General features: G+C 48.6%; 2 protein-coding genes and 1 long non-coding RNA gene across 13 annotated transcripts in view; 2 read left to right on the forward strand and 1 right to left on the reverse strand.

The window, feature by feature from the left end:
* The window catches only part of SEC31A (SEC31 homolog A, COPII coat complex component), a 44447-nt gene extending 29710 nt beyond the window's left edge, over nucleotides 1-14737 (forward strand). For 3 of the 11 annotated variants that reach the window (XM_074589195.1, XM_074589186.1, XM_074589189.1), the window contains 8 exons: nucleotides 583-712; nucleotides 1739-2095; nucleotides 5336-5383; nucleotides 7115-7173; nucleotides 9320-9586; nucleotides 9990-10109; nucleotides 12966-13037; nucleotides 13986-14737. In XM_074589195.1, coding sequence (XP_074445296.1) covers nucleotides 583-712; nucleotides 1739-2095; nucleotides 5336-5383; nucleotides 7115-7173; nucleotides 9320-9586; nucleotides 9990-10109; nucleotides 12966-13037; nucleotides 13986-14165 — 1233 coding nt within the window. In that variant the 3' untranslated portion in view covers nucleotides 14166-14737. The remainder of the gene's footprint in view (nucleotides 1-582; nucleotides 713-1738; nucleotides 2096-5335; nucleotides 5384-7114; nucleotides 7174-9319; nucleotides 9587-9989; nucleotides 10110-12965; nucleotides 13038-13985) is intronic. The other 8 variants (XM_074589187.1, XM_074589192.1, XM_074589188.1 and 5 more) reach the window with 4 other exon arrangements.
* Nucleotides 14738-18284: 3547 nt separating this feature from the next.
* On the reverse strand, nucleotides 18285-23752 carry LOC141744016 (uncharacterized). The gene is made up of 3 exons (XR_012587307.1): nucleotides 23341-23752; nucleotides 20465-22626; nucleotides 18285-18685 (listed from the first exon to the last, which is right to left on the reverse strand). It is a non-coding gene; the product is annotated as an uncharacterized LOC141744016 (long non-coding RNA).
* A 59-nt stretch (nucleotides 23753-23811) lies between these two features.
* SCD5 (stearoyl-CoA desaturase 5) overlaps nucleotides 23812-24961 on the forward strand; it is a 35264-nt gene continuing 34114 nt past the window's right edge. Inside the window, exon 1 of the mRNA XM_074589198.1 lies at nucleotides 23812-24132. Within this exon, the coding sequence (XP_074445299.1) occupies nucleotides 23973-24132 (160 nt within the window). The 5' untranslated portion in view covers nucleotides 23812-23972. The remainder of the gene's footprint in view (nucleotides 24133-24961) is intronic.

Genomic DNA, 24961 nt, shown 5'->3' on the forward strand with positions numbered 1-24961 from the left:
ATGGATAGGCGGAAGGAGCAGCTTCCACATGTGCTCTGGTTTTGCTCCTCTGTGTCTCATGTTACTTTTTTTTTTTTTACCAATGCTCAGATGAGTGGCTCTGGAAAGCCTTGAGTTGGGAGCTCAAGAGCCTGGGAACCCGAGCCCCCTCCCCCAGCCCTTGCTTCCCACTGGAATGTTTAAAGTGTGATGATACTTTTTCCTTTCCCTCTTTCCCATGGAAATTAGAAGCTTCAGAGTTAACACGTTGTTTAGTTGAAAGCTGTGGATGGCAAGGTGCTCTTGGACTGCCTGAATAACAGGCAGTGCTGGCAAGGACCTCTTCCTTGTGCGGGAAGGTATGTGCTGCTGCTGAAGTCGCTGCACATATACAGGCTGTGCATTTGGTGTTACGCTGGGCACCCTAAGGCACTGGGGTGGCTGGAGACATTTGTCCCTGTGCTGGTGGCTCTTCCAGGGAATGTGGTTTCAGGCCTTGAACTGTGAACTGATCATTTTGTTACAGTTCTGCTTCAGCACTGCATTACCGTTGGTGACTAAATCCTATCTCCCCCTACCCTTTTTCCTGCAATCTTTTTACAGGGAGACAACCCACCTCCTCCAGGGTTTATCATGCCAGGTGCTGTTAACCCCAACATGCCACCGCAGCAAGCCACACCTCCCAATTACAGCATGTACTCACAAGCAGGGACCCGGCCAACGTACCCGCAGAGTGAGTAGCAGCAGCTCCCTTCTCCCTCCCACCTGGGTGGGCTAGCCAAGCGATGAGGCCACATTTACTTGGGGATAGCCAGTCCCCTCCTTGGTGTTGGGAGAGTTCAGACCAAGGCAGTCTCACATTTCTTGGGGGGTGGAAGAAAAACTCCTGAGATGACATATGAGGATTGCCATTTCTTGGTGGGGTCCAGACATCAGGCACCCTCTGTCAGACACTGTTTCCTCTGCTGAGAAGGTGTCTGCCACAGCTCCTAAACTCATTCCTCAGCTGGCCCTTCCCAAGGGGTCAGAAACCCTCCAGTGTGATTCCTGGAGAAGTGGCACGGGCCTGGCAAAGAGGGACCCAACTCATCTGTGTGCAGCTGGGCCATCCAGTTCTCGTTGGGACTCCATGAAGATGGGAAAGGGGATGAGGAGACAAGGGCAGTAGTAGAGGTGAGTGAGGAGGGAGGGGGGCAGAGCACTGATACACTCAAAGCAAGGGACTGAAAGTACAGGCACTAGGGAGGAAAATATGGGCATAGATGGTCAGAGAAGAGGCAGTGAAGTTAAGCTGCAGAGCCTGTAGTGAAAGGCTGTGAGCTTGCATTCACTTCCAGAGACTGCTGTTCACTTCCTTGGCCAAGACTTTCCCTTTTTGCAAACCTGGGACAGGGTTTTCCCTTCCCTGAGAGGCACCGTGAGGATTGCAGTGGTCCGGAAAACAGCCACAGCAACGTCCATATGCTGCGGCCCCACCGCAGGTGTCATGGTGGCTCTGGGCAGGAGAGGCTGGGGAACAATGGGAGCTCTTACAGCCAAGGTGGTCCTTTCTCTGGCTCCCCGCTCCCAATGGCGGGCTGAGATGTGAAGCAGTCCTGCAGGTGCAGGCAGAGTTGTGGGAGCCAGGAGTTGGCTGGGCAGGTAAGTGGTTTGAGGGGGAAGGGGCAGGAAGAGAGGAGGTGGAGAAGGAAGCGGAGGCAGATGAAACCTGCTCCTCTGTTATGAACTCACTGACAATGTTTTTTCTCCCTGTTTGTAGCATATCAGGCCACACAGCAGTACTCTTGTGGAACAGGGGGACCAGCTCTCTATCAGCCTCAGCAGCCTATCGCTGTCCCTGCTTCAGCCTCCTACCCGACCCCTGCCCCTAACACCACCCCTCCCTACCTGCCCTCTGCCCCTGCCCATTCCATGCCCTCCCCACTGTACCCTGGGCAGCCTCAACCCTCCCCAACAAGCCTGAATCCTGTCTCTTCCTTCCCTCTTCCTCCTTCTGGCACATCTTTTCAGCATGGCAGGCCAGGACCTCCAGCAACTTCTGTGGCTTATGCATTACCTACTGGACCAACAGGTACTCTGCCTGCAACCAGTGACCTTCCTGCATCCCAGAGAACAGGTCTGCGCTTGGACGGGGGGGCAGGCAGGGAGGGGGAGGGTTTTGCTTTATTACTCACTCCGTTAAATGTGCACCTTTTCCTTGAGAATGCTCTGTACAAAGTTTGCTTGTGCTTAGAGGTCAATTCAAAGCATTTCTAAAACACATCATCTTCCCTGTGCATCTGGCAGTGATACAGCTATGGTGCTGCAGTGAGCACTTGCTGAGCAGTGAGGGCAGTCTCTTTTGCAAGTCAGACCTTGCCACAAACTCGGCTTTTGTCTTGCCCCAGACAGGGTGTTCTACAGCATTGACCTGTTATGAGGCTGTCGTATACTCTGGATGTATGGTGGCTCAGTTTTAACCTTGTGAGGCTGGCGTCAGAACCTGATAGGTAACTGGAGAGCAAAATACAAAAATGAGCAAGTTTTCTTAATTGCTGCAGAGAAGACGATCCCAATTCTCCTCACGGAACAATTTTGCAAATGTAATTTTTCTCAGTGTGCCTGGTTTGTGTGCAGCATTTCAAGCCCCAGATTGGCAGCATACTCAAACAGCTTTTCCTGTGGCTCACTTCCATTATTTTTTTCCTAACCACTTAATGTGGTGGGATTTACTGTAGCTGTGAATGCCTTAAAAGAGAATCAGAAGTGATTTAGAAATGCTTTTACGTGTCTCTTTCCTGAATGTTAATAAAAAGCATGTGTGTGTGGCTGACACATAAGAGCATGTTTGAGCATGCATGGTGAGAGAGCACGCACTGAGGTGGGGCGCAGTGTCTCCCTGTGACTGCCTGGATGTAACTGTTTGCTGTGGGACAGTGACCTCGCTTGTGATAACAAAGCTGTCTCTTCACTTAGCAGCCTGTGAAACAACAGCTTTGCATACGTCAGACTGTGCAGGAAGTATGAGCGGTCCTTTTCTAAACCTGGCCATAAACATACTTCACATCCAGGTGGTCTGGCTGGAGAGTCAAGGACCAGATCTCATAAGCTGGGAGTAGAGGGAACGTTAGGCAGAATTTGAGGGATGTTCCAGGGATCCTGACTCTGCTGACAGACCCTAAGGACCCCACTGTGACTCTCTTAAGAGTTAGGGATGATGTGGTGCAGAAAAGGCATATTGCTTATGAGTAGATACTCCTGGCGTCTGTGAGGCTGGGAGCCCACACCTCTGGCATTGCCTTCACACGCACACACACACACACACACTCACACTCGTGTTTTGGGGAGAAATGGTCTTTTGCTCTATCAAATAATAGAGAGGACTGATGTAGGGCAGCTGCTAGGGCTACAAGGGGAGAAGAGGCCTTTTCCCTCTGTCCTGCAGCCAGATTCAGTGTCCTCTCTGTTCTTGGAGATGTTGTACTGTGACGTCTCCTGACCCTATGTTACAGGGCATGTCAAACTTGTATCTCTAAGAGAGAGGAATTATTGAATTGGACCGAGGAAGAGGTGTTGGATAGGATTCTAGGCCTGGGATGTGAAACAGCAGCATAGCATGCAGACAGCATAGCTTCTGCACCTCCAAATAAATGAAAGGAACAAGGACATTGTTCCTTATTATCCGTTTTACTAGTCGCGTTGCTGGCAGGCACTTCAGATCTGTCACTTGCTAAGTTTCTTGAATTAACAGTGAAGTGACATAGTCCTTGTGGTGCGCTTAGGGTGGGTGAAGTTCTGTACTCTGGATAATAGAAATTAGCAACATTAATGACAATACCGATCATTGAGTAATCGACATAGACAGTAGTGTAATACATCTTGCCAATGTCACCTATGCAGAGGTGGACTCCAGGGCACGGTGAGTTGCCAAGGCCAGGTGGCTCATGTGTGGGCTGCTGGCACGCAACGGCTGCCTCCAGCTGGAGAACTATGGAAAAAAAAAAAGATAAGAGGTATCTGAGGAACACACTCTGTCCTCTTCCAATTTTTGTATTATGCCTTTCAAAAAAGCATATGAACAAGAAGGAAAAAACCCTTTCTTTGTAAATGCAGAAATGACAGCGTACATGCTTAATATGCTCAACCACCAACATATTTTCCAGAGTAGCCGCATTGCTTAGCAAAGGACGCCTTGGCTTGAGATCCTAAAGAACCACAGAAATCCGCAGCCAGATGTAGATCTCACCTGTAACTCTGAATGTTCCAGTGCAGAGCATATAGTGATGCTGATCTTGGCTTTGAAGTGGTGTGCTTTTGTGTGTGGTGATGATCTAATCTGGGAAAATCATGTTTCACTTTGCAAATGTGATTCATCTAAAAGCAGGGATAAGGGAGGAAGGAAAAAAGATCTCAAATTTGAAGTCTTGAAAATCACCTGACCTTTGAACTGCCTTGGATTTAAAGATGCACTTTAAAAAGAAGCAGTTCTACAAATATCTTCTGGGTTTTGAAAATGCATAGAACATTAGTAAGTTAAGCTGTGCTTGCAGTTCCATTAAGCCAGAAAAGCCCACATTTAATTTCTTTTTCAACCTATCGCTTTTTTTTGGTGATAGATCTTTGAACCTGCTTTCAAGGGAGTTTTAATTTTCAGTCTTGCATCTTACTTGAAATTGTGATAGAGCAATTCTGAGCTAAGGGAAGGGTTTACACCAGAACTATTAAGTGCATCAGACCAGCCCCAGAGATAGGAGTTATCTCACCCCAATATTCCTCTTCTCTTTGAAATGGCAAAGGCTTTGTTACTGTGTTTTGCCTTTTGGATTTGTTGCTCAGTCTGAGCAGGCAACATGTCTTTTCGCATGGTGTAAAGCTGCTGTGTGAGCATTTGCTGGGCTGCATGCAGTTGAGAGCACACCTTGATTTGGGAAGATACTTAACATCCACCTTGAAGTCAAGTACTTTAAGCATCTCCTGAAAAGCTTTTGGGAATGGTAAAATGATGGTGAGAAGATTGTTGCTGAGAGTAGTGGTCTGTTGGCTGCGCTGGCTGTTAGGAATAGAAAATGAGAACAGCAGAAGAGATAAGAAAGTGGAACAGGACTCTGCAACGTTTGTTAGAAACAACTAGAAACACTGATTTACTGCATGGAAAGAGCAACAGACTTCTATTCAGGGAAGGCATATAAAAGCAATTCCACAGGGTGGTTTGGACAAATGACTTGTCTCTGAACTGGCATTGTAATTAGTTTTGGTGTTTTTTCTCCTGACTTCTCGTGATTATTGAAACTAAATTGCTAATCCAAAACTAAAGATCATTTGTTTTATTATTTTCGAAGAAAATCTTTTTTTAGTTCTCTTTGCATTTTATCTGCAGAAAGCCTACCAACTCAAGACCAGGCCTCTCCCTTCGCAGGTGAACTAGGTACCACCTAACCTGAAAATAATTACAGCCACTACCTGAAATTAATTGAACAGACATCAGTAATGCATATGTTCTTCAGAGAACATTAAGTGCGATGCTGTTTGCCAATTTGACTTTAATCAAATCAATTTTTAATTCCTTAATTAAAACCAATAACAACATATCTGGAGTTTTTAACCACAGAAACAAATGCTGATTTTCCCTTTTTAAAGCACAATGTTCCAGGAAGTTAACAGCAGTAAAATCTGGGAGATTTTCTTAACATGTCACCACTGCCAGTACTGCAGAAGTTAGACTTCCTGTATCAGAAATACTCTGGGATTTTCTGTATAGGGAGGAATAGAGGAGCCCCTGGGGCGCATGGCTGTCAGGAGATGGCACTGCCTTTGGTTAAAGAGAAAGCAGATATGAAAGGGGTTTAAAATTGTTTTTCATTTGCCCCTTTAACATGCTTTGGATGTGGAACTTGTTTACAAAAAGCTCAGGAGCATATGAAATTTCAGATAAATTGAGCAAATTCTGCAGTGATGTTAAGCTCTGCTGTCAAAGGTGACTTCATCATCTGCTAAATGAAAAACACTGTGGTGAAAAAGTCCATTGAGCAGGGATTTGGTTTTGTTGGCTTTTTGTGGCTTTGTGCAATAAATCCTGATTACTCAGTGAGGCCACGGTAATGCTGAAATATAATGCTGTGGTCCCAATTACGTGTGCTCCATGATGAGATGGAGAACTATTTCTAATGCACTAATGTGAGCTTTGGTGTACAAATCTTGCAGCTGCACGGAGCGTGCTTTCTCGGAAGAGCAGAAGGTTTGGTACAGAACAACACCCCGGACACAGAGGGAATCTGCTCAGACATCCTCTGTGCTTCTTCCGGTTTCAAAGAAATTCCCCTTGGTGCAAAACTCTAGATTTTGCCACCTTGCTCCAGCAACTCTGCTCTGCTTTTGGGACACAAAGCATCATAAACATGCTGTAGCTGGCAGGGGAAGCCTGGTTTTATTGCTCTTTTGTGTCTCCAGGGCAGTTGGCTGGATCTGGCCTGACGTGTTTAAGGCTGCTGTTGCCTCTTACGCCTCTTCTTTCTGTGTTGTGCTGCTGGGGAACACATCTTAACTGTCACGTATAAATCCATCATGGGACGCAATCACAGCAGCAGCTCTTGGGAAATAGATGCAGCTTAATGTTCTTATTCACCCGTGATTTCTGACATCTCTGCTGCTGATTAATGTTTATAATGATGTTATGGTGATCATGGGAAAAAAAAAAGTTCAAAACTGGTTCTCGTTTCTTCTCATGTGATACAGAGGGGAGAAACTTTCACCAGTAACTGAAGTCTGTGTAGCAGAGCTGTGTTTTGGGCATGGTAGGCAACTGCCTGCCTTTTCAAAGGGCGTGCCTGCTCAAAGTTTTTTTCCCTGCAACAGAAGAAAAAGTTAATTATAAATAAATAAAAAAAAGAATCAACTTCTGTCAAACCTGAGAAGAGTTAGTCAAGATGCAAACCTGCACAGTGGGCGCAGAGCCCAAAGGGTCTGATGGCTGGGGTGTTGGGGGGCTCTGGCTGGCTCAGGAGCTGTTCTGGCCCCTAGTGAAGGGCAGAGGAGCAGGCAGGTGAGGGCGGGATGTAGCCAGTCGAGCTGTGGTGGGGAGCGGGCCCAGCTGAGCTCAAGAAGACATCACTGCTCTCCTCTGAGGTACTGACAATCTCTGTTTTTTTCTCTGTCCCAGGGCCTCAGAACGGCTGGAACGACCCTCCCGCCCTAAACAGAGCTGCCAAGAAGAAGAAGGTACTCTAGGAAATCCTGTCTTGACACAATTGAGCGCTCACCACTTGAAAAGCAGTAACTTAAGCTGCTCCTGGGAAACTTGTTGGCAGGAAAAGGATAAAAAAAGGGTTAGCAGCAAACAAAAGCTGCGCCTTATGAGGAGAAATGGCCATTATGCCTCTCCAACATGCATTCTCTCTCAAAATACTTAAGCCTCTAAAGAGATGGTGGCTTTTTGCTAAAGTTGTGGTTGTTAATAACAACACTGATCCTGGTTTGAGGGAAGAAAATACCTCAGATTGTTTTCATCTGCAGTAGAGCAGATGAGTTTTGCAGGAGATGATACTTACGTGAAATGACGAGGCTGTGCAAATTGTTACAGATTACTGACTTTACTGGAGCTGAAAGCAATTTATCCTGATTAAGGGTCTGACCCTGAGAGATCTGCTGAGAGTAAGACAATTTTTGTGATGGAGACAATGTAGTTTTGTACAACGGATTTAGATTGCAGCAGGACAGAATAGCTGGGGACACTTGGCACAGAGCAGAGCGACCCTTTTCATCTCCTGGTGCTGCTGTAGTCTTGTGTATCTCCACGGCAGTCAGTGTCATCTGCTGCTCTCTGAGCCTGGTGCATTTGGGAAGCAAGAGTCAGTCTGGGGTGTGTAAAGTGTGGGGAGGGAAAAAAAAAGTTGGAGCAGGCAAGATAAGGTCTGGGTAAAGGTGAAGGCAGAAGTTTCTCTTACCCTTTGGGTTTTGGTCTCTGCAGTTACAAGATTAAGAAGCTTTTGGAGGGTTGATACGGGATACCTTGTGTGTTCCTGACTGCCCCAGTGCTGGGAGGTTTGTGGCACAGCAGCCGGTTTGTTGCCTTTCAGTGCTTCAGGCTCTTAAGTAGAAGGAGAAAAGTTGTCAGTGAGAATAATTGCTGGACCTGAGAGCTCAAGAAGCAGCCTTCTGCAAACAAGTGTTTTGGGTTTTTTTGCTACCACTGTGTGTGGGTGTCAGCCAGAATTTCCATCATAGCCAGAGCATGAGGGTTGGCTCCCTTCTAAATGAGGAGTCATGTTTGTTGCATTCCCTGTTGGGTATTCAACAAACCTCTGTCAGAAATGTTTCTGTATTTTTTTCCTTGTATGTCCACTGTATGAGGCAGTGGTTTAGGTTATTATAAAATGACTCACACGTGGGCTATTGTAAAATAGAAGAACTGTCTGGCATTTCAAGCCACAGCATAATTTGCAACTGTTTTCTACCTAACCAAGAATTTATCTACCACTCAAAGGTTTATTGCTGTGATTCATTGCTTTTATAACTGACTTTGCTGGATTGGGAATATTTCTCTTGCTGTCCCAAACCACTAGTTTAATTCTGGCATCATTCATTCAGCATAGCATTCAGGGTTCTGTAATCTTTTTTTCCATGCACACCCAACAAAATTTGTGTATTCTCATGGGAACTCTTTCTTTTCTTTGGATTCCTGTATGATGCACAGCTCATTTTGTTGTTTCTTCCCTCTACCAAATATTTCCAAAAAGCCCCTGTGTAAAGGCTGGCAGATGCTTAGGGATGAATCTGAAACGCACTCATAATCTGACTTAGCTCAAACCTGTTTGCCAGAAGCTTGAAAGGCTTTCAGAAGCTTTATTGGTGTGTGTTGCTAGCTGTGACCTATGTACTGCATGGACAAAAACGTACCATTGAAAGCGAGACACAAAATTCTAAATATAATGACCCAATAGTAAGAACAGATGTGGGTGTTGGTTAGTTTTCGTTAGTGCAACTCTTCTGTTAGTCCTGGTCTGCCAGACCTCTGTTTTGTACCTTTAGGAGCAGGAGGGTGGCTCTGATTTGGTGCAGCTGTAGTCAGCTCTTGTGGCCAGGGGCAGGTTGGGCAGACTGCTCCTGCTGCCTGTGGGCAGGAGGACAGGCAGAGCGCACAGCCTGGAAATGCTGGAGGATATTACTGCCCCAGGGCACTTCTTAGTGTGCAGCTGCAGCCAGAGGAATGGGTTTGTTTACCTGCATTGCCTGCCGTTGTTATTTCTATATCCTGGGGGCTCAGTGCTCTGCTTGGCTGCAGTTTGGGAAGTCTGCAAGAGCTGGGTGTTGTGCTCTGCCTGCAGCAGCCATGACAGTGTAAATGTGCTATTTGCTTTTTCCCCAGGTTCCTGATAACTTCCTTCCCCCGGTTCCCATCACCTCCCCCATCATGAGCCCGCTGGCAGATCCGCAGTCTCAGATGCAGCCGGCTCCGGCAGCACCCACGGGCGCACCCAGCTTCCAGGCTCCACACCTCCCTGCAGGGCAGCCGGTGCTGCAGGGTGGCTACCCGCCTGCTCCCCAGACCCTGGGGCCATGCATCGTGCCACCTGCTGCTTCCAAACCCAGCACGGAGGGGGCCCCTGGGGCCCCAATCGGCAATGCCATCCAGGTAACGTAGCCCCAGCATTGCACGGTTTTGGTTTGTTACATCAGCAGAGACTTGCAGGCTGGGATCCTACTGGCCAGGTATTTCTTGTACTTCCAAAGTGTACTGCAGAGTTTCTAGTCGCTAGCTTTGCACCAGGCTGGTATTTTGCTACCGTAATCTCCACCTAGACACTACCTCTTTGCAGTTAATACTCTAGTCAGTATGGACCAACAACCTGCTTCCTTCTGCAACTTGACAGCTCTCTAGAGGTAGCAATGGCAGATGCTGATAATGTCACCTCCACACACCCACAGGGAAGAAACAGGAGTTGTGCCAAGCTGGCTAATAATGCCACTTGGTTTAATTGGAAACAACATGTGGTCACAGTGGCCTGGAAAAGCCTCACCTGCTCTCTGTTTCTCAGCATGTGCAGGCACTGCCAACAGAGAAGATTACCAAGAAGCCCATCCCTGAGGAGCACCTTATTCTGAAGACTACGTTTGAAGCTCTTATCCAGAGGTGCCTGCTGTCTGCTTCTGATCCGGTAGGTCTCTGAGGTGTTCCCAGAGTTACCCCTGTGTTTGGTTGAACGTGCTGGTGCCTGCAGCCCAGCTAGCCCTCACAGCCTCTCCTGAGATAGCTTTTTCCTTCTAAAGGCTGCTTTGAGCAGCCACAAGCAATGCGTAGAAAAGCCATATGCACATAGGATGTAGCAGTCTGGGGCCAGACCACAGCCCAGCTGCCCTAGCACTTTGACTCTGGTCCTTACAGCCCTCAGCATGGGCAGAGCATGATGGTGCCGTTTATGGGCAGCGAACTAACCCATCGCGGTCCCCTCTGCTCTTCTCTCCTAAGAAGGAAGGTTGGAATTGGTTACAGTTGAGGTTTTGATGTTGATGGTTTGAAAAAAAAAAAAATTAAAAATTCTAAAACCTTCAGGAAGGGCTGTCCTTCCTTCTGTCAGGTGATCACTGTGAAAGCGTGCCCTTTACGTTTGCTTAATTGCTTCTTGTAATTCAGAGCAGGAAGCAGTTGGTATTATGGCAGGTCTGAGCTGAGGCTCATATATGTGAGTACATGCGTCAGATTTTGATCTGTTGTTTGTGATTTCTGATAACAAACTCATTTTAAAAAAGAAACAATGGGTAGCAGAGAAGTGGAAGATTATGACCTTTAACCACAACCACTGGAGTTGGATAGGAAAAACATTTCCTGTGGCAGTCAGTACTTTATAAATGAACCATCTGTCTCAAAGCTTCTCGCTTATTTCCAGTGGTCAGTAAATAACATGCTAGCCCAAAGCCCAGATGCTGACTGTTCAGCTCGTGCCTGCCGCGTGCGGAAAGGTGGATGATGGAAAGACAGGCTGGTGGCGTGCAGAAGGCTGTGTGCACTAAATGTGCTTGGTCAGCAGCACAGACTCGCTCCTGTTATGGTGACTGGGAGCTGAGCTGTCTGAGGGCTCTGTGGCTGTGGGAGAATATTGGTTGTTCAATGTCACTTATGTCTGCTGTACAATTTCAGCTGATGGTGGAGTTTAGACTTGACATTTGCATGTATGTACTCCTTTACCCTGTGGGTCTCAGCGTGGCAGTTTCAGGGTGGAGTTGCCCATGCACTCCTTTACAGAAGCTTTTTGAGGCCGTAGACCTTTCTTTGGACAGATCTCGTTCAGTAGCATTCAGTTGCTCAAAATGCTTTCTTTAAAAGTTAGGCTGTAGACTGCAGGGATAGGAGCTGTAGACTGCATGGACCCTTTGACGTTTCTACCTCTGAGTGCCCCCTCTCCCAGATGCACAAAAAAGTCAAAAGCATTCAGTTCACATCTGCCCCCAGGAATTGCTTTTCTGCTCTGCCAATATACTTTGCTTGCTTCTTGTTAAGACTGATTTTCTTAGGCACAGCAAGCATTTCTGGCACATAGCACTGAGACACCCACCCTGACTGTGTATATCAGTTATTGTCAGAACAAACGCAGGCACTCAGTTATTACACTCCAAAGGGGGAAATGGGAATAGGAAGCAAAGACTGAGGAGAACAACCAGTTTGCGCTTCTACCCAATTTCTTTTGGCTGGAGAAATGCCTTGCTGTTTCTTGAACACAACTTACTCCGCTTTGCCCTAGTTGGCCATGTAAAATGAAAATAGCATGTATGCCTTTTCACACGTTTTGAAACAAATGTTCTGAAGTCATGTATCTGAGAGAGTTAGCAAGTCCAAAAGAATTAGCCAGTTTCTTATCTGCTCCTCCCGGGTACTTTTTCCTTACTTGTCTCAGTTCCTTGACAACATAACTACTGCTGTGGGGTTTCCCACATATGGCCTGAGATCTCTGTGCTATGTTCTCATTTTATACCCTTTGCCATACGAACAGCTTTCCCTAATTTCTAGCACAGTAGGCAGCCACCAGTCTGTCTTTACCCCGAGCTAGAGCATTCCCATAGGCTTTGTTATTTTCTCTCTGGGCAATTATTTAATCCAAGGAAACTTTTCCATTTGGCAGGGGCAAATGGCAGTATTCTGAGTGAAGATGGATTGATGTGCAGAATGACTTAGGAGGAATGTGCACTGATGCCATTTCTACTGCTGTTGACCACCTTCTTTTTTGTGCTTCTGTAATTGTAACCTTGATACTTTTTTACTGGTTTAATATTCTGGATTAAAATCTTCAATTTCTGTAGCTGTTTGCTTAAAAAAATAAAACAGATAAAAATGCATTTCTCCAGCAGCTGCTGTAGCACTCCAGGTGGAATATACTGGGGTCATTTTTAGAGCCTTCGGTGGCAAAATAATTCCAGACACATCACTGGGTGGTTTACTCTATATAAAATCATAGAAGCACAAAGGACCTGTAAGGACAGTTTGGGTTAGCTTTTCTGTTGACAGTAAAAACTTACAGACGAACTCCAGGTTCTACTAATCACATAATGAAAAATATAATTAGGATGACCGAGTTGTACATGCTTAGCGTTCAGTGACTGCATGTGCCCTTAAGCTCTCATTGACGTTGCTGATTCCAGTAATAGCTTTCTCCAGCTATCATTATGCTTTGCCAGTGAAGCGTAGGAATAAAAATTGTGCTGCAACTTGGGATTCTGTCACTTTCCATATCAGCTGTACCAGTTGGTGTTGCAAATGACCAGTGGCTTTTGGGATGCCCCTCTACAGTTTACTGTCCTCTGTAGCTAACTAGAGTGGTTACATGTGGAGAACTACAGTCATATCACACAGTCTTTCCTAGCAAAATCAGGGGAGAAAAGTCAGAGCAAAGAATTCAAATGATGTATTAGGAAAATATTGTTGAGAAAGGAATTTCGTGTTCTGTGTGGACTCTGCAATGATACCGGATCGGTATGGTGTTCTTAAAATCACTGGTTTAATGTATTTATTTCCCTTGCAGCAAACCAAGAGGAAACTAGATGATGCAAATAAACGCCTGGAGCTTCTATATGACAAACTTAGGGAACAGACAGTAAGTTCTGGTTTACTTTTTTCTTCCCTCCCCCCCCCCCCAAATATTGCAGGTATGGCCAAGAACTTCATTGGTGGTGTGGACCCTTCTGCAGTATGTAGCAGGGGCTCGTCCTGTCTTTAAAAGCGTGGTTCAGATCCCTTTATTGTATGTTTCCATGCATTTCCCAGAAATAGCTAGGTGGAGTGCTTGGCCCTACGTGCCTCTGTAGACTTTCAGTGTTTTGGGGTCATGTCATGAGTTTTGCGGAGGTGTGCGGGGACTGACCTGAGCCAGAGAGCAGAGCTACTCGCAGTAGGCACTGGGTGAATGCATCAGGAGGGTCCCTGTCCCCAGCTGCTGGCAGAACGAGCCAACACAGCAAGTTCCCCCACTCCCAGCAGGAAGCGAGAGACATGCAGCTTGGGGTCAAAAAAACCTCGGAAGATTTAGACGTTGGAGGCTCACTAATTTCACTGGAAGGCAGATGTGCAAGTACTTCTGAGATCTGGTAATTTTTCCAAAGCCTTCCAAGAGGTCTGTGACAGAATAAAGGACTGGGCTTAGATCTCTTCGTACCTTGGGATTAGAGTGGTCTGATTCTGTCATTGTCAGGCCACCTTTGCTGAGCAATTAACTTTACCCCAAAGGCATAAAAGCTCAGTAGGTTTCTCATGTGCCACAGTCTGTCAAGCAGGTCTCCCACCTCGGGGAATTGCATCCAGGGGCTGGCAGTGAAGGCTGCAGTACTGCAGAGAAGGAATGGTCTGGTCGAAGGCTGCTGTTAGACTTCCCAGTGACTGCTCCCAGCGTGGTACAGCTCTGACGGTGGCTGTCTTTAAAGAAAGGAACTAATTGCTGCACCTTCCTGAGGGCCAAATGTTACACTCAAGATTTCTGTTTTTCTGGCATTTAGTGTATGTGCTGCTTTTATTTTCTGCTGACCTGCCTTGCTTGGCTTCCTTTCAGCTCTCTCCAACCATCATTAGCGGTTTGCACAACATTGTGAAGAGTATTGAAACCCGCAACTACCAGGAAGGACTGAACATCCACACACACATAGTCAGCACCAGCAACTTCAGCGAGACCTCTGCTTTCATGCCTGTTCTGAAAGTTGTCCTCACCCAGGCCAATAAACTGGGTGTCTGAAGGAACCTTGCATTTGCAAAGCCTTGACGGTTGCTTTTCCAAAGAAGCGCATTTCTACAGCAAACGTGCAGGAAATGGACCAAATGCTAGTCCTTACGGCATGTCGCAGTAGAGCGCTGACAAATGGCATTACATTCTCCCTGCAAAATACTTCTTTCTAGGAGGGCCATAGAGCCCTGGTGCTTTTCTTTTTATTTTAATCCTTTTCCCATCCTTAATGATTCTTGTCTACAAATAGTATATTTAATGGATGATGCCCCGTATTGTCAATTTTTAGATGCATGTTATACTGCTAAACGGTGGCTTTTAATAACAGATATGTGTTAAAACAACAGGATAGGTTGTGTATCAGACCCTAAACCAGATTATTCCCTTCCACCCCACTGTTTCTTATCCACCAGATTAAAGAGTCTGATCGTATTATAAGTGTATTTGGTCTTTCATTTTATGAAGCTGCTTGCTGTTCTGTTATTACAATTTACATGTTAAATAGCTTAATTTTGCACTGGGGCAAATGAGCAAAATAAAGGCTAATGTGATATTTTCAATAAATGTTAATTTATTAAAACATGTCTTTATGAAGTGCAACTTTGAGATTTTTGAACCCAGAGTACAGTGGGGTGGCTTTCTGTTGCGTCCTAAGTGTGAGGATATTTTTTTTTTTTTTTCTCCACGCTCATCACTAAAAGCTCTGTTTAATGTTTAGAGACATTTACACTCCAAGGAAAGGTTTACCAAGGGTTTGGAACACATCTGTGTATTTTTAAAAGCTAAGAGCAGAAATAATGCAGAGTGGTCTACGCTACCCGTACAGAGACACAGATATTTAGTGTGTAAACAAGGTGCAAATTGTTTCTTGCAGTCCCCCGACCCTGGCGGCTGCTGCCTGTGCTGCACTGCTGACCGCTGCCAGGCCATGCTGTGCTCTGAAACGGCAAGCATGCTTCTGCTGGCCATTAGCAAGCTGGGTCTGGCAAGTTTCACAGTGTGCTCTCCTTTCCTGTGGCACAGTGGGAGTTGGCTTGAAGTTTTAAAAATTTGAAACAGTGTGCCACAAATAGCAAGTACGTCTAGGAAGAACAGCAGTTGCAAGAAAGGGCCGGGTTTAAAAAAAAAAAAAAAAAAAAAAAAGGCAGTTTTGCCTGAAAACTACCTAAAATATTAAAATATCAGTGCCCGTAGAATGTAGATTGGGCAATATATACTGCAAGAAATATTATAAATAACAATGCAAATAATTGCTGACTTCTGTGATTTAAACTGATCATGAGTTAACTGATTTGTCAGGCAAAATAGTTTCATTTCTCTGACAAAATTGAGTTCAATTTTATTTCCTTTACAGCATTTTCTGACTTTGTAAGCTTTTATAATGAGCTGAACATCAAGCATCAATTTGGAATTGCTTTGTTTCAGGAGTTTAAAAAACAGTTGGAATAATTTCCAATTTAGGTTACAGGTTTCTAAGTAGCGTTATAAGTAGATTGTATTGTGCTCCTGACAATCGGAAGGTTTGTGCAGGTATCCTTTATTCACCCATGCCCTTAGTAAGAACTCCTTGCCCAGCAGGCTCTGGTATTGACTGAATCACGTAGATCACGGAATCACGGAATCTTCAGAGTTGGACGGGACCTCTAGAGATCATCTAGTCCAACTCCCCTGCTAAAGCAGGATTGCCTAGAGCACATCACTCAGGACTGCATCCAGACAGGTCTTGAAAGTCTCCAGAGAAGGGGACCCCACAGCCTCCCTGGGCAGCCTGTTCCAGTGCTCTGTCACCCTCACCGTAAAGAAGTTTTTCCGTGTATTTGATCAGAACTTCCTATGTTCTAACTTGTGCCCATTGCCCCTCGTCCTGTCACTGGGAACCATTGAAAAGAGCCTGGCTCCGTCCTCCTTCAACCCACCCTTTAGATACTTGTAAACATTAATCAGGTCCCCCCTCAACCTTCTCTTCTCCAGGCTAAAGAGTCCCAGCTCCCTCAGCCTTTCAGATGTGGAGCGTGTTGATGCTGCCAGAAACTGGTAATAAGGAAATGGCAGTTTACCTCAGTGGGAAAAACATTCAGGTCACCAGCCCCACTCCTGATTGCTGGGACCACGTTATCCAGTAAATTTTTCACAGCATCTCCCGATGAATGGTACGGAGAATGGTACCATTACTTGCCGAGAATGGTAACAGTGTGGTGTGCTCCACCTTTCCTCCTTGGGGATGCTTTTTGCAAGCTTGGAATGAAATGCTGGAGCCCCAGTAGCAGGGAAGAGAGGAGGAAAGGCACAGGCACAGAAGCAGAAACATTGCCATCTGCAGCAAAAGCAGAATTTGGACCCAGGATCTCTGCACGTGTGGCAAGAACTGCTGCGCTGAACTTCAGTATTGATGCCCCTCTCAAAGCAAACTGGGCATGGTCTGGCCAGAGAAACGCAGACCCTTGTGTCTTGATTCAAGGTGGGAAAGAACAAATTTTAAAAGAAAGAACACATTCAAAGGTAAAACAGGAATAATACAAAAAACCAGTACAGTGAAAAGCGTGTTTTCTCGGCGGGCCTGATATTTCTGTGATACACTGCCCAGCAAGGAAAGGAAAGCAAAAGAGAATCTCAGTACCTCAGGACCGAACTGGTGGATGGGAGGTGCTGTGAGAAGGCTAGAAGGGGAATTCAGAAGCTGGTCGTTGCATGTGTTCTCACTGAGTGTTTTCAGACAAGAAGCAGGATGGTGGCAAGCGGCACTTGTGAGGGACACGCAGGTGGTCCACAGTTTGTGAAGATGGCTGATTCTGGCAGTAACGACTGGGGAGACTGACAGTGGTGGCAAAAGTGGGATGCACTCCAGTAGGTGTAGTGTGCGGGGTTGTGGGCAAAAGCATTGCTGTAAATTAGAAGCTCATAAACTGGGAACAAGAGGAGCAGCGGGACCTGAGGATTAGCTGAGAACAGCTCCTCAGCATGATACGGCTTTGTAAAAGCCGAGGAACATTTAATGGTGTTGCACAAGCCTTCGTGAGACTTCCATCCATGTAAAAGAAGATGCCAAGTGAGAAGGGACTCAGCGGGGCATGCAGATGTCAGGGACTGAAGAGCGTGTTAAACAGGGAAAGACTAAACTTTGCTTCACCTAGTGAAGAGCGCAAGGAAATCAGGTTGATTGGAACTAAAGAGCAGTGCTAGCATGAGAACAAATGCAATACGACCAGGCCACGAGTAAGCTTGGTCTGGAAATTGAAGTGGTCAAAAATGAGACCACCGGATCAGAGAGAAACACAGGATTTTTTTGAGGTGATAGTATCGTTGGGTACTGCAGTCTTGCACCACCGGCCTGGACACTGTATGTCAGCAACAGAGTAGTCTTGCTCTCCTTGCCGAAAGGAAAGCGGTCTTCTACCTCGGACATCCTCAGGAGCTCAGGACCAGAAAACTGCCCAAGTACATAATAGGAGTGGATGCAAAAATCTGCTACTTCTCTCCTGAGAGCAGCTGAGATGAATAATAATAGTTAATCAGTTATGCTGCCGTCTGTTCATATCTTCAAGGAATGCCAAGCAATTAGCCACGCATCTGATGTTATAAATGCAAATGGCCATCTACACTTACAGAAGGCCATGAAGCCCTGCCAATTTATGCTGGTAAAAGAATTTAGCCCCAAATAGCTTAATTTTGATTGCACTGAGTGAGAAGAGATTTACACCATGGCATTAACACCAACCAAGCTACTCCTTTTTGTGCCCCCCCCCCCCCCCCCAAGGCTGCACAACTAAAAGAAAAAGGGATGGAAGAAAATTCAAAGCTGTAATCTGCAGCGGCGTGGGTGTCGTCCAACAGCGGCTGACAGGAGGAGGTATCTTGCTACTTCGGCTATCGCCATCCAGGCAAAAGCACCAGTAGGAGAGTTTGTGGGAAAAGACGGAGCTAATGCAGTTCTCTCCTGCTGCCAAGGCAAATAGGTGGGGATGGAAGAGGGGCAGTACTGCGGAGTAGGCTGACTACGGGCAGAACGGCCAAGTTAAATACTTGCGTGAAAACCTTTTTCTGCCTGTAAAGGTCTCTAATGGATTTACCCTGTTTTTGCTGGCAGGAGTCCAAGGTCAACATTTAACATGAATGTTGGAGATAGTCTTTTAATCACTGCAGCGTTTCCAGCCTGTGCAATGTTTACATCAGATTTGTTCTCCGTTGTGCCTTTCGGATAACATAGTTCCCTAACATACAGATTGGGAATGTGGGTTTACTGTTTAGTAACTGTGGTTTTGCTGCCCAGAAGGGAGCGTATGCTAGACTGACTGGGCTATTGAAAGAGAAGGGAGGGGGGTATTGCTGCCACAGCTCTTTCCCCAAAAAACTATGGAGGGGAGGGGGCATGTTTTGGGAAGCATGGCAGAGACAGCATGCAGAGCAGTGGCACCACTCCCCAAAGTCCTGCAGGCTCCCCTCAGCTTTGTTCTCACCGTCACCACCATGCTGGTCCTCTGCTTCGGTAGCACAAACTCCACAGTGCCATTAGCCCAGCTGGAGATCTCTTCTGTCTGAGAGGGGAAAAAAAGAATCCCTGCGTCAGATACTTCCCTCCCCTGTCCCCCCCCACCATATCTGCGATCCCACATGGCTCCGCACCTATAAGGGTTCACTGCTCTGAGCCGCATTAAGCATGCATTGCAAAGACAGGGCAGCACGTATAGAGCCCGGCACGGCTCAAAGCTAAAGGGAAAAACAGGCTTGCACGGCCCAACGTCTGCCACTGACTGATCCTGCCTCCCCTGCAGGGGGTGCTGGGCGTCCCGCTGGGGTGCCTGGTGCCAAGCTGAGTCTCTCAGCTTTGAACAAGAGCCAAGGCCACGGTCAGAGTATACTGAGGAGTGTAACAAATAATGTACTAATACCAGGAACAGTTTCAACGTGTCCAGTCTTAAATGGGGAAGCTCAGGGTAACGTCCCAGCCTTGACTCACTATATGCTGAGTTAGTCATTCCCATGTTTCCTCTGCTGGTCCTGCAGATCAGATACAGCACCAAAGGGCTAGGCAGGATGTATGCGTACATTTAATGCAACTCGCACTCAAAAGCGGCTAAACCGATGAAAATTCCTATGAGCTTTAGAGCTGCAAGATAGCCAGGAGAGAGTCTAATTAAGAGAGGATTTATTAAGGAGCACCCTAAAAAGGCAACCGCAGCTGACCTCACCAGTAAGTCCTGGATAACACAAGGGCTATCCAGGTTCTTGTAACAGGTTCTTGGGAACGTGGCTCACCTTCTTTGCCACGTACACGACAAGCACTTCAATACATAAACAGTGAGCACATATTTCTTGTCCCTATGATGTTTTAGTCTTTGTTTCCTTCTCTACCACTTAAAGCCTTTATCTGAACAATGCTATGGGGTCATTACTTCATTTTTCATGGCAAGAGAAAAGAAAAAAAAGGCCACTCTTGCCAACATTTTAAATAGCCCTGTGCTGAAATGTGATGGTAGCAGGCAGCAGTAGCATTAAAATGGTACTCGCTGTGTTTTCATGAACCGTTCACTACCTTTCATCATCGCTGCCCTCTTTCTTCCAGGTGGAGAATTCTAGAAGAATGTTCAAAATGTATCAAAAACAATCTTGGGTTTAATTATATACTCTCTGCTGATTCACTTGCCTCGGGAGGTGTAGTTAGTAACTAATTAGCACAGCAGACTAATGTGCTTTGCACCAATATCACTCACAAAGCCCCTGTCCCCCGGGGTCCAGGCCCGTGTCCCCAGCAAATCACCCATCAGGAGCCGGGGCCGGCGCTGCACCAGGAGCCGTTTCGGGTGGAGGTGAGCTGGTGTCTGCCTGCCTCCCCCTGCCGCGCTGCGCTCAGACTCTGGCAGCAGCCTCCCCCTGCACTGCTTTGCGCAGCTTTCTGAAGGCCGAAAGGGGTAATGCTTTCAGGCCAAATAACTATGGAAAGACAAGAAAATTCTGGAGCTATGCAACGTTAGAGCTCAGCTATGTTTCTTAAACCTTTGTGATATTAAAAAATTGTAAAACGCTTTGTCTAAGATACCACAAAGCCTTTTGAGCACTTTGCAGCCTCAGCTTGGGAATACTGTCCCAGCCTAACTCACCTCAGGAAGGCAAGGAGCTTCTAGGTCTCATATTATTTGGCAGTAAAGCTTTTTGGTGAGATAGGCATCACCCTGACAGCTGCTGCTGCCTGCCCGTGCGCTGCCACGCAGAGCACAGCACAACAGGCGGGGGCCGGCCGTAGGTTTAAGTGGATCCCCCTGTGCTACCCTCTGCAAAGCCAGAAATAAAAGCACGCTTTCTCTGTGAGGCAGTACCTAGCTCCAGCAGCAGCGCTGGATCCCTGCAAGTCCACGATGTTTTCGGCTGGAATAGGAATCACCACAAGATTTAGGTCTTTGCCTTTTGTTCTTGAGTCAGTTATCTGACACACAGTTGTGTTGCAGAGAGTCGCGTTCACTTGCAGGGTGTGCTGAAGCAGTACTCGAAGCCTGTGCCTATCTGTTAAGCAACCTGGTGCAGCATTTCAGCCAGGTTCAGAAAGGTACGCTCTTGTCCCAGGGGGAAACACGCACTTGCATGCTGCCTGTGGGCAGATTTGAGCTCGTCGTCCGGTCCTCTCGCCCATCAGGGAGATCCGAGCGAGAGTTGTGCTGAAACGGACAACAGAGGGAGACTCATTTGAGGTTAGTTAGCTCATAAGATAGCACTGAGGGCTACGTACGGGTCTCCTGGACCACAGCTAAATGTCAGGTGCCTCTTTTCACCTGCACAGAAAAGGCATTATTGCAGCAGAGGTGGCCAAACCCGGCGAGCAGACAGACACGCACGACAGCAGAAAAGTCCAGCTGGGATTGCCAGCAAAGGCAAGATGTGCAGAGGAGAGGGAGGCTGTGACCTTTCTCTCCAAACACTGCCTTGAGTCCTCATTTCCAGCATGTCTGCAGTCACTATGCCTTCGCCATTAAGTGCAGAAGACAAAAGCAAGCAGTTTCCAGATTTCTAAACTACGCTCAGGCATTTGTTTTTTGAGACTTGCATATCCTTCGCTTTTAAAAATATGAACCCTGGAGAGTTTACTGAGAAAAATCTCCTTTTGCATTTGTTGCTGGTTTGGTTGCAGCTCCTCAGGTTTATCCTCCAGGCGATTCTGGCTCACTGAATGTTTTCCAATATTATTTTTTACCAAGGGAAACAGGAGTCAGATTTGCAAAGTCTTTTCTTTGCATCTCTGGGTACTAGCAAGATCTTAGCCCAGCAGTCCAGATCTCTGTCTGTGGCATGTAGTCCTGACATCATGACCTACACAGCCAGTTAGCTTTTTAAAAGAGAGGAGATGTTTTCACAGCATCACGTCCCAAAATGTGCTGCTGCCCACAGCCACTGCAGCGGTCTTGGGACAAACGCTGACGCTGCCACTGAAGTGCTGCTGCCTGAGTGGCGATTTCAGAGGAACAGTGATGGGCTCCACGTGTGAGGAATGACGCTGTGCAATGACACTCTCAAAGGGGTGCCTTTGGTCTGGCTTGGCCTTCATCTTCATCTTCCCCCTCCGCCAGGACCAGCAACCCCATGAGCAGTAAGGAACCCTCTGGTCCCAGGTGGGCTGGGTACAGGACGATGTCCCCTTTCCAGTTTTGCTGCTGCACTTTGCGACCAGCTTTGCTAGGACAGGGGCCTGAGGCCTTTTCCTTCACAGAAGGTACCCAACAGTGTCACCCTAAGCATCAGCAGTCCCCGCACCCAGAGAACATCCGGCCACAACAGAGCAGTTGTCATGTCATCTTTGTTCAGCTGCTTTCTATGCTGTGTTGGTTTCTGTGTAAACAAACTGCTGTGACTGGGGATAAAAGTAGGATATGAAACTTACAGCATTGTGTGCACAGGTAGCATCGCACTAAGGCACACTGGTGGCAGAGGGAGCCTTCACAGATGCATTCATCAGTGTCGCAGATTAGTCGGAAATCTCATGAAGCAGTTTCCCTGCGTGTTTGCCTCTGGCCAGGGTGGCAGGAATGTTTGTGGAAGGCAGCTGCTAGGTTTCAGCACCACTGGCATCTGTGTGGATGGACAAGACTAACATCTGTCCTATGCCATGCTTTAATAGCCTGCAGAAGCCGGGTCAGGCTGAGTGCTTTCATCCTGCCTTTCCAAAGGGTCATGCTCCCCGGTCTCCATATTTCCTTGCTGCCTGGTAGCACTCCTGTTTCACTCACCCTGAGACCTTACCTTCCTCCATCAGACACTCAGGGCAGTGTACCTGTGCGAGCCGCAGTGTGCGGGGGTGAGCTTGAGCTGTGCAGTTTGCTCCTGTAAGCCTGAGGGTCACCCGCAGCGCAGTGTGCCCAGCAGCAGCCGGGGAGCAGCCGGTGTGTCAGGGATGGGGGCTTCTTTCCCCTCTCAGACACTGAGAGATGGAAAAGTCATTCAAGGATGGAGTCCTCCCTCCTGCCTGTCCCCAACACCACGTGGCAGAGCCCTAAAAGGAAAGCGAGTATCCCATATTAAATTGGTAGCAGGTACTCTTGACCTCAGCCTAACAATTGCCCTTGGGCACCAGGAGGGAGTGGGAGGAGGAGAGCACAGCGCAAGTTAAATCACCCCCTTCTGCGGTCCTGGCGCAGCAATGCAAAGACATCGCGGGCTGTAAATCACGGAGGAGCTGGCCCCAGCCAGGGCGGAGGGCTGCCAACACGCCGGTGCCACTGCCTCCTTCCCTCCTGTCCTCCCAGGAGCATTCAAATCTAAACAAAATGCATCCCAGACAAACATTTTATCACCTAATGACTTAAGCCCTCCACAGGCTGCTTGTGCAAGACGTTCCCTGCTCCGCAGCAGGTGAAGCGCCTCGCCAGTAACAGTGAACTACTTTCTGCCGGCGCTCCTCCGTGTATCTGGGTCACCCTCCTGACACGGGTGAACTCGCCATTAACACACCCCACTCCGGCACCCCAAGCGATGCCGGGTCCCTCCTCTCCCACAGCGGCTTGCAGCGGGAGGCCGCGGCGGCACGGGGGGAGCAGCATCCCCAGGAAACCACATCTAAACCACATCTGAACACGGCACTGTGCCAGCCGTGGGGGGATGGAGTAAACAACAAGTGCGGCAGGCTCTTCATTTGGGTACGCCCTGCTGAGAAAAAGCTTGCTGTCTTTTTTTCTTTTTTTTTTTTTTTTTCGTTTTCACTGCCCACCTTGTTACTCCCAGTCAGCTAAACTTCATTAACTTGCCGTCGAGTATCTGCTCCTCCCTACCGCCAGTGGCTCTTTCACTCCGGCTTCACGGGCTTCCAGAATTAAACGCCTTTCAAACCGGTCTGCCCCGGGGAGCGTTTCCCTCCTCACGCCCCCGGGGAGCTGCGGGACAGCTGCCCGCCGTTCCTCAAGGGCAGCCGCCTGAGGCGGCGCGGGCAGGGCGGACGGGGGGCCCGCACCCCCGGGCGCAGCCCCTCCGCATCCTCCGCGCCCTCCCTTCGCCGGGGCCGCGCGGAGAGGGCCGCAGGCGCGCGCGGTCCAGCGCCCGTTGGGGACGCCGCCGCGAGCGGCCGTTGGGGCGCCCCGAGGAGGGGCGGCCGCTCGGCGGTGCCGGGGGCGGGGCGGGGCGGACCGCGGCCGCCATTGGCTGTCGCTATGCAGGGCCGGCGGCCGCCCCCCGCCCCCCCTTCTCGGCTCGTCCCCCGCCGCGGTGCGGGGCGCAGCCGGCGGCGCGGGAGCTCCATGGAGGCGGCGGCAGCAACAGATGCGGCGGCGCGGCCCGGCCGCCCCTAACCGCTGCCCGGCCGCGCTGCACGGGGGCCGCCGCCGCCCCTAGCGCCCCGCCGGCGAGATGGCCGGGTCCCGGCGGGCGGCGAGCGGCGAGGCGGCCGCGGCGGGCGGCGGGCAGGCCATCGTCTGGCGCAACGTGGTGCTGATGGGGCTGCTGCACCTGGGCGCCGTCTACGCGCTCAGCCTGGTGCCGCGGGCGCAGCTCCTCACTCTCCTCTGGGGTGAGTGCGGGGCCGGTGCGGGGCTGCGCCGAGCCGCGCCACGCCACAGGTGGGGCGGGGGACTAGGGGAGGGCTTCCCGGCGGACCGGGCCCCGGCGCGGCCCCCGCCCGCAGAGGGGCGGAGGGTTTCCCCGGCGGTGGGGAGGTGGGTGGGTGGGAGGCAAAAGCGGCGTCTTGTTTTCTGCGTGTTTATTTATTCGTGCAGCCGCGTCGTTGCGTTTGGCGTGGCGAGTCGCGCGTGGGCCGGGCGCCCCGCGGAGCGCCGGGGGGCGGACACCCCGCGCTGCCCCGCAGCCGCCGCCGCTTTTGTTCCCCTGCCCCCCCGCCCCCCCGGCCGCTGCCGGGATGCCATTGCCGGCGCCGCGCCGGGCCCTCGGTTGCTGTAGAAACAGGAGGCACTCTCCCTCCGGTTACATTTATCGGGTTTTTTTCAGTTGAAAAGAAAAAAAGAGTCAAGCAGCTGATAGATCGGTTTGAAAGTCTGATAGGGAATGCGTTTGTCTTCCCTTTGCTGCTTCCTCTTGTTACTTTGTGAACACCCACATCTTCCTGCTCCGGTTGGCAGTAGAAAATCACCCTGTCCTTTGTCTCTTGGGGAAGGTGATGCACCTTCTCTTTAGGGAAGATTTAAAAGTCAAGGAAGAGCTGTAAGACACTGGCAGCGAGAAAATAAGCCCAGCTGTGCTTTCCGAGGTGAGGTGGCTTGCTGCGTCTGTCTTCTTGCTGGCCGTGAAAAGCTGAGGATTCAGTTTGGGAAAGAAAATATGAAATACAGCATTTTTACTTCCATCCTGCAGTGAGATCCTCTTTTCTCCACAAAAGAATGATG

This window comes from Larus michahellis, chromosome 5, assembly GCF_964199755.1.
Source record: "Larus michahellis chromosome 5, bLarMic1.1, whole genome shotgun sequence".
Lineage (NCBI taxonomy): Eukaryota > Metazoa > Chordata > Aves > Charadriiformes > Laridae > Larus > Larus michahellis.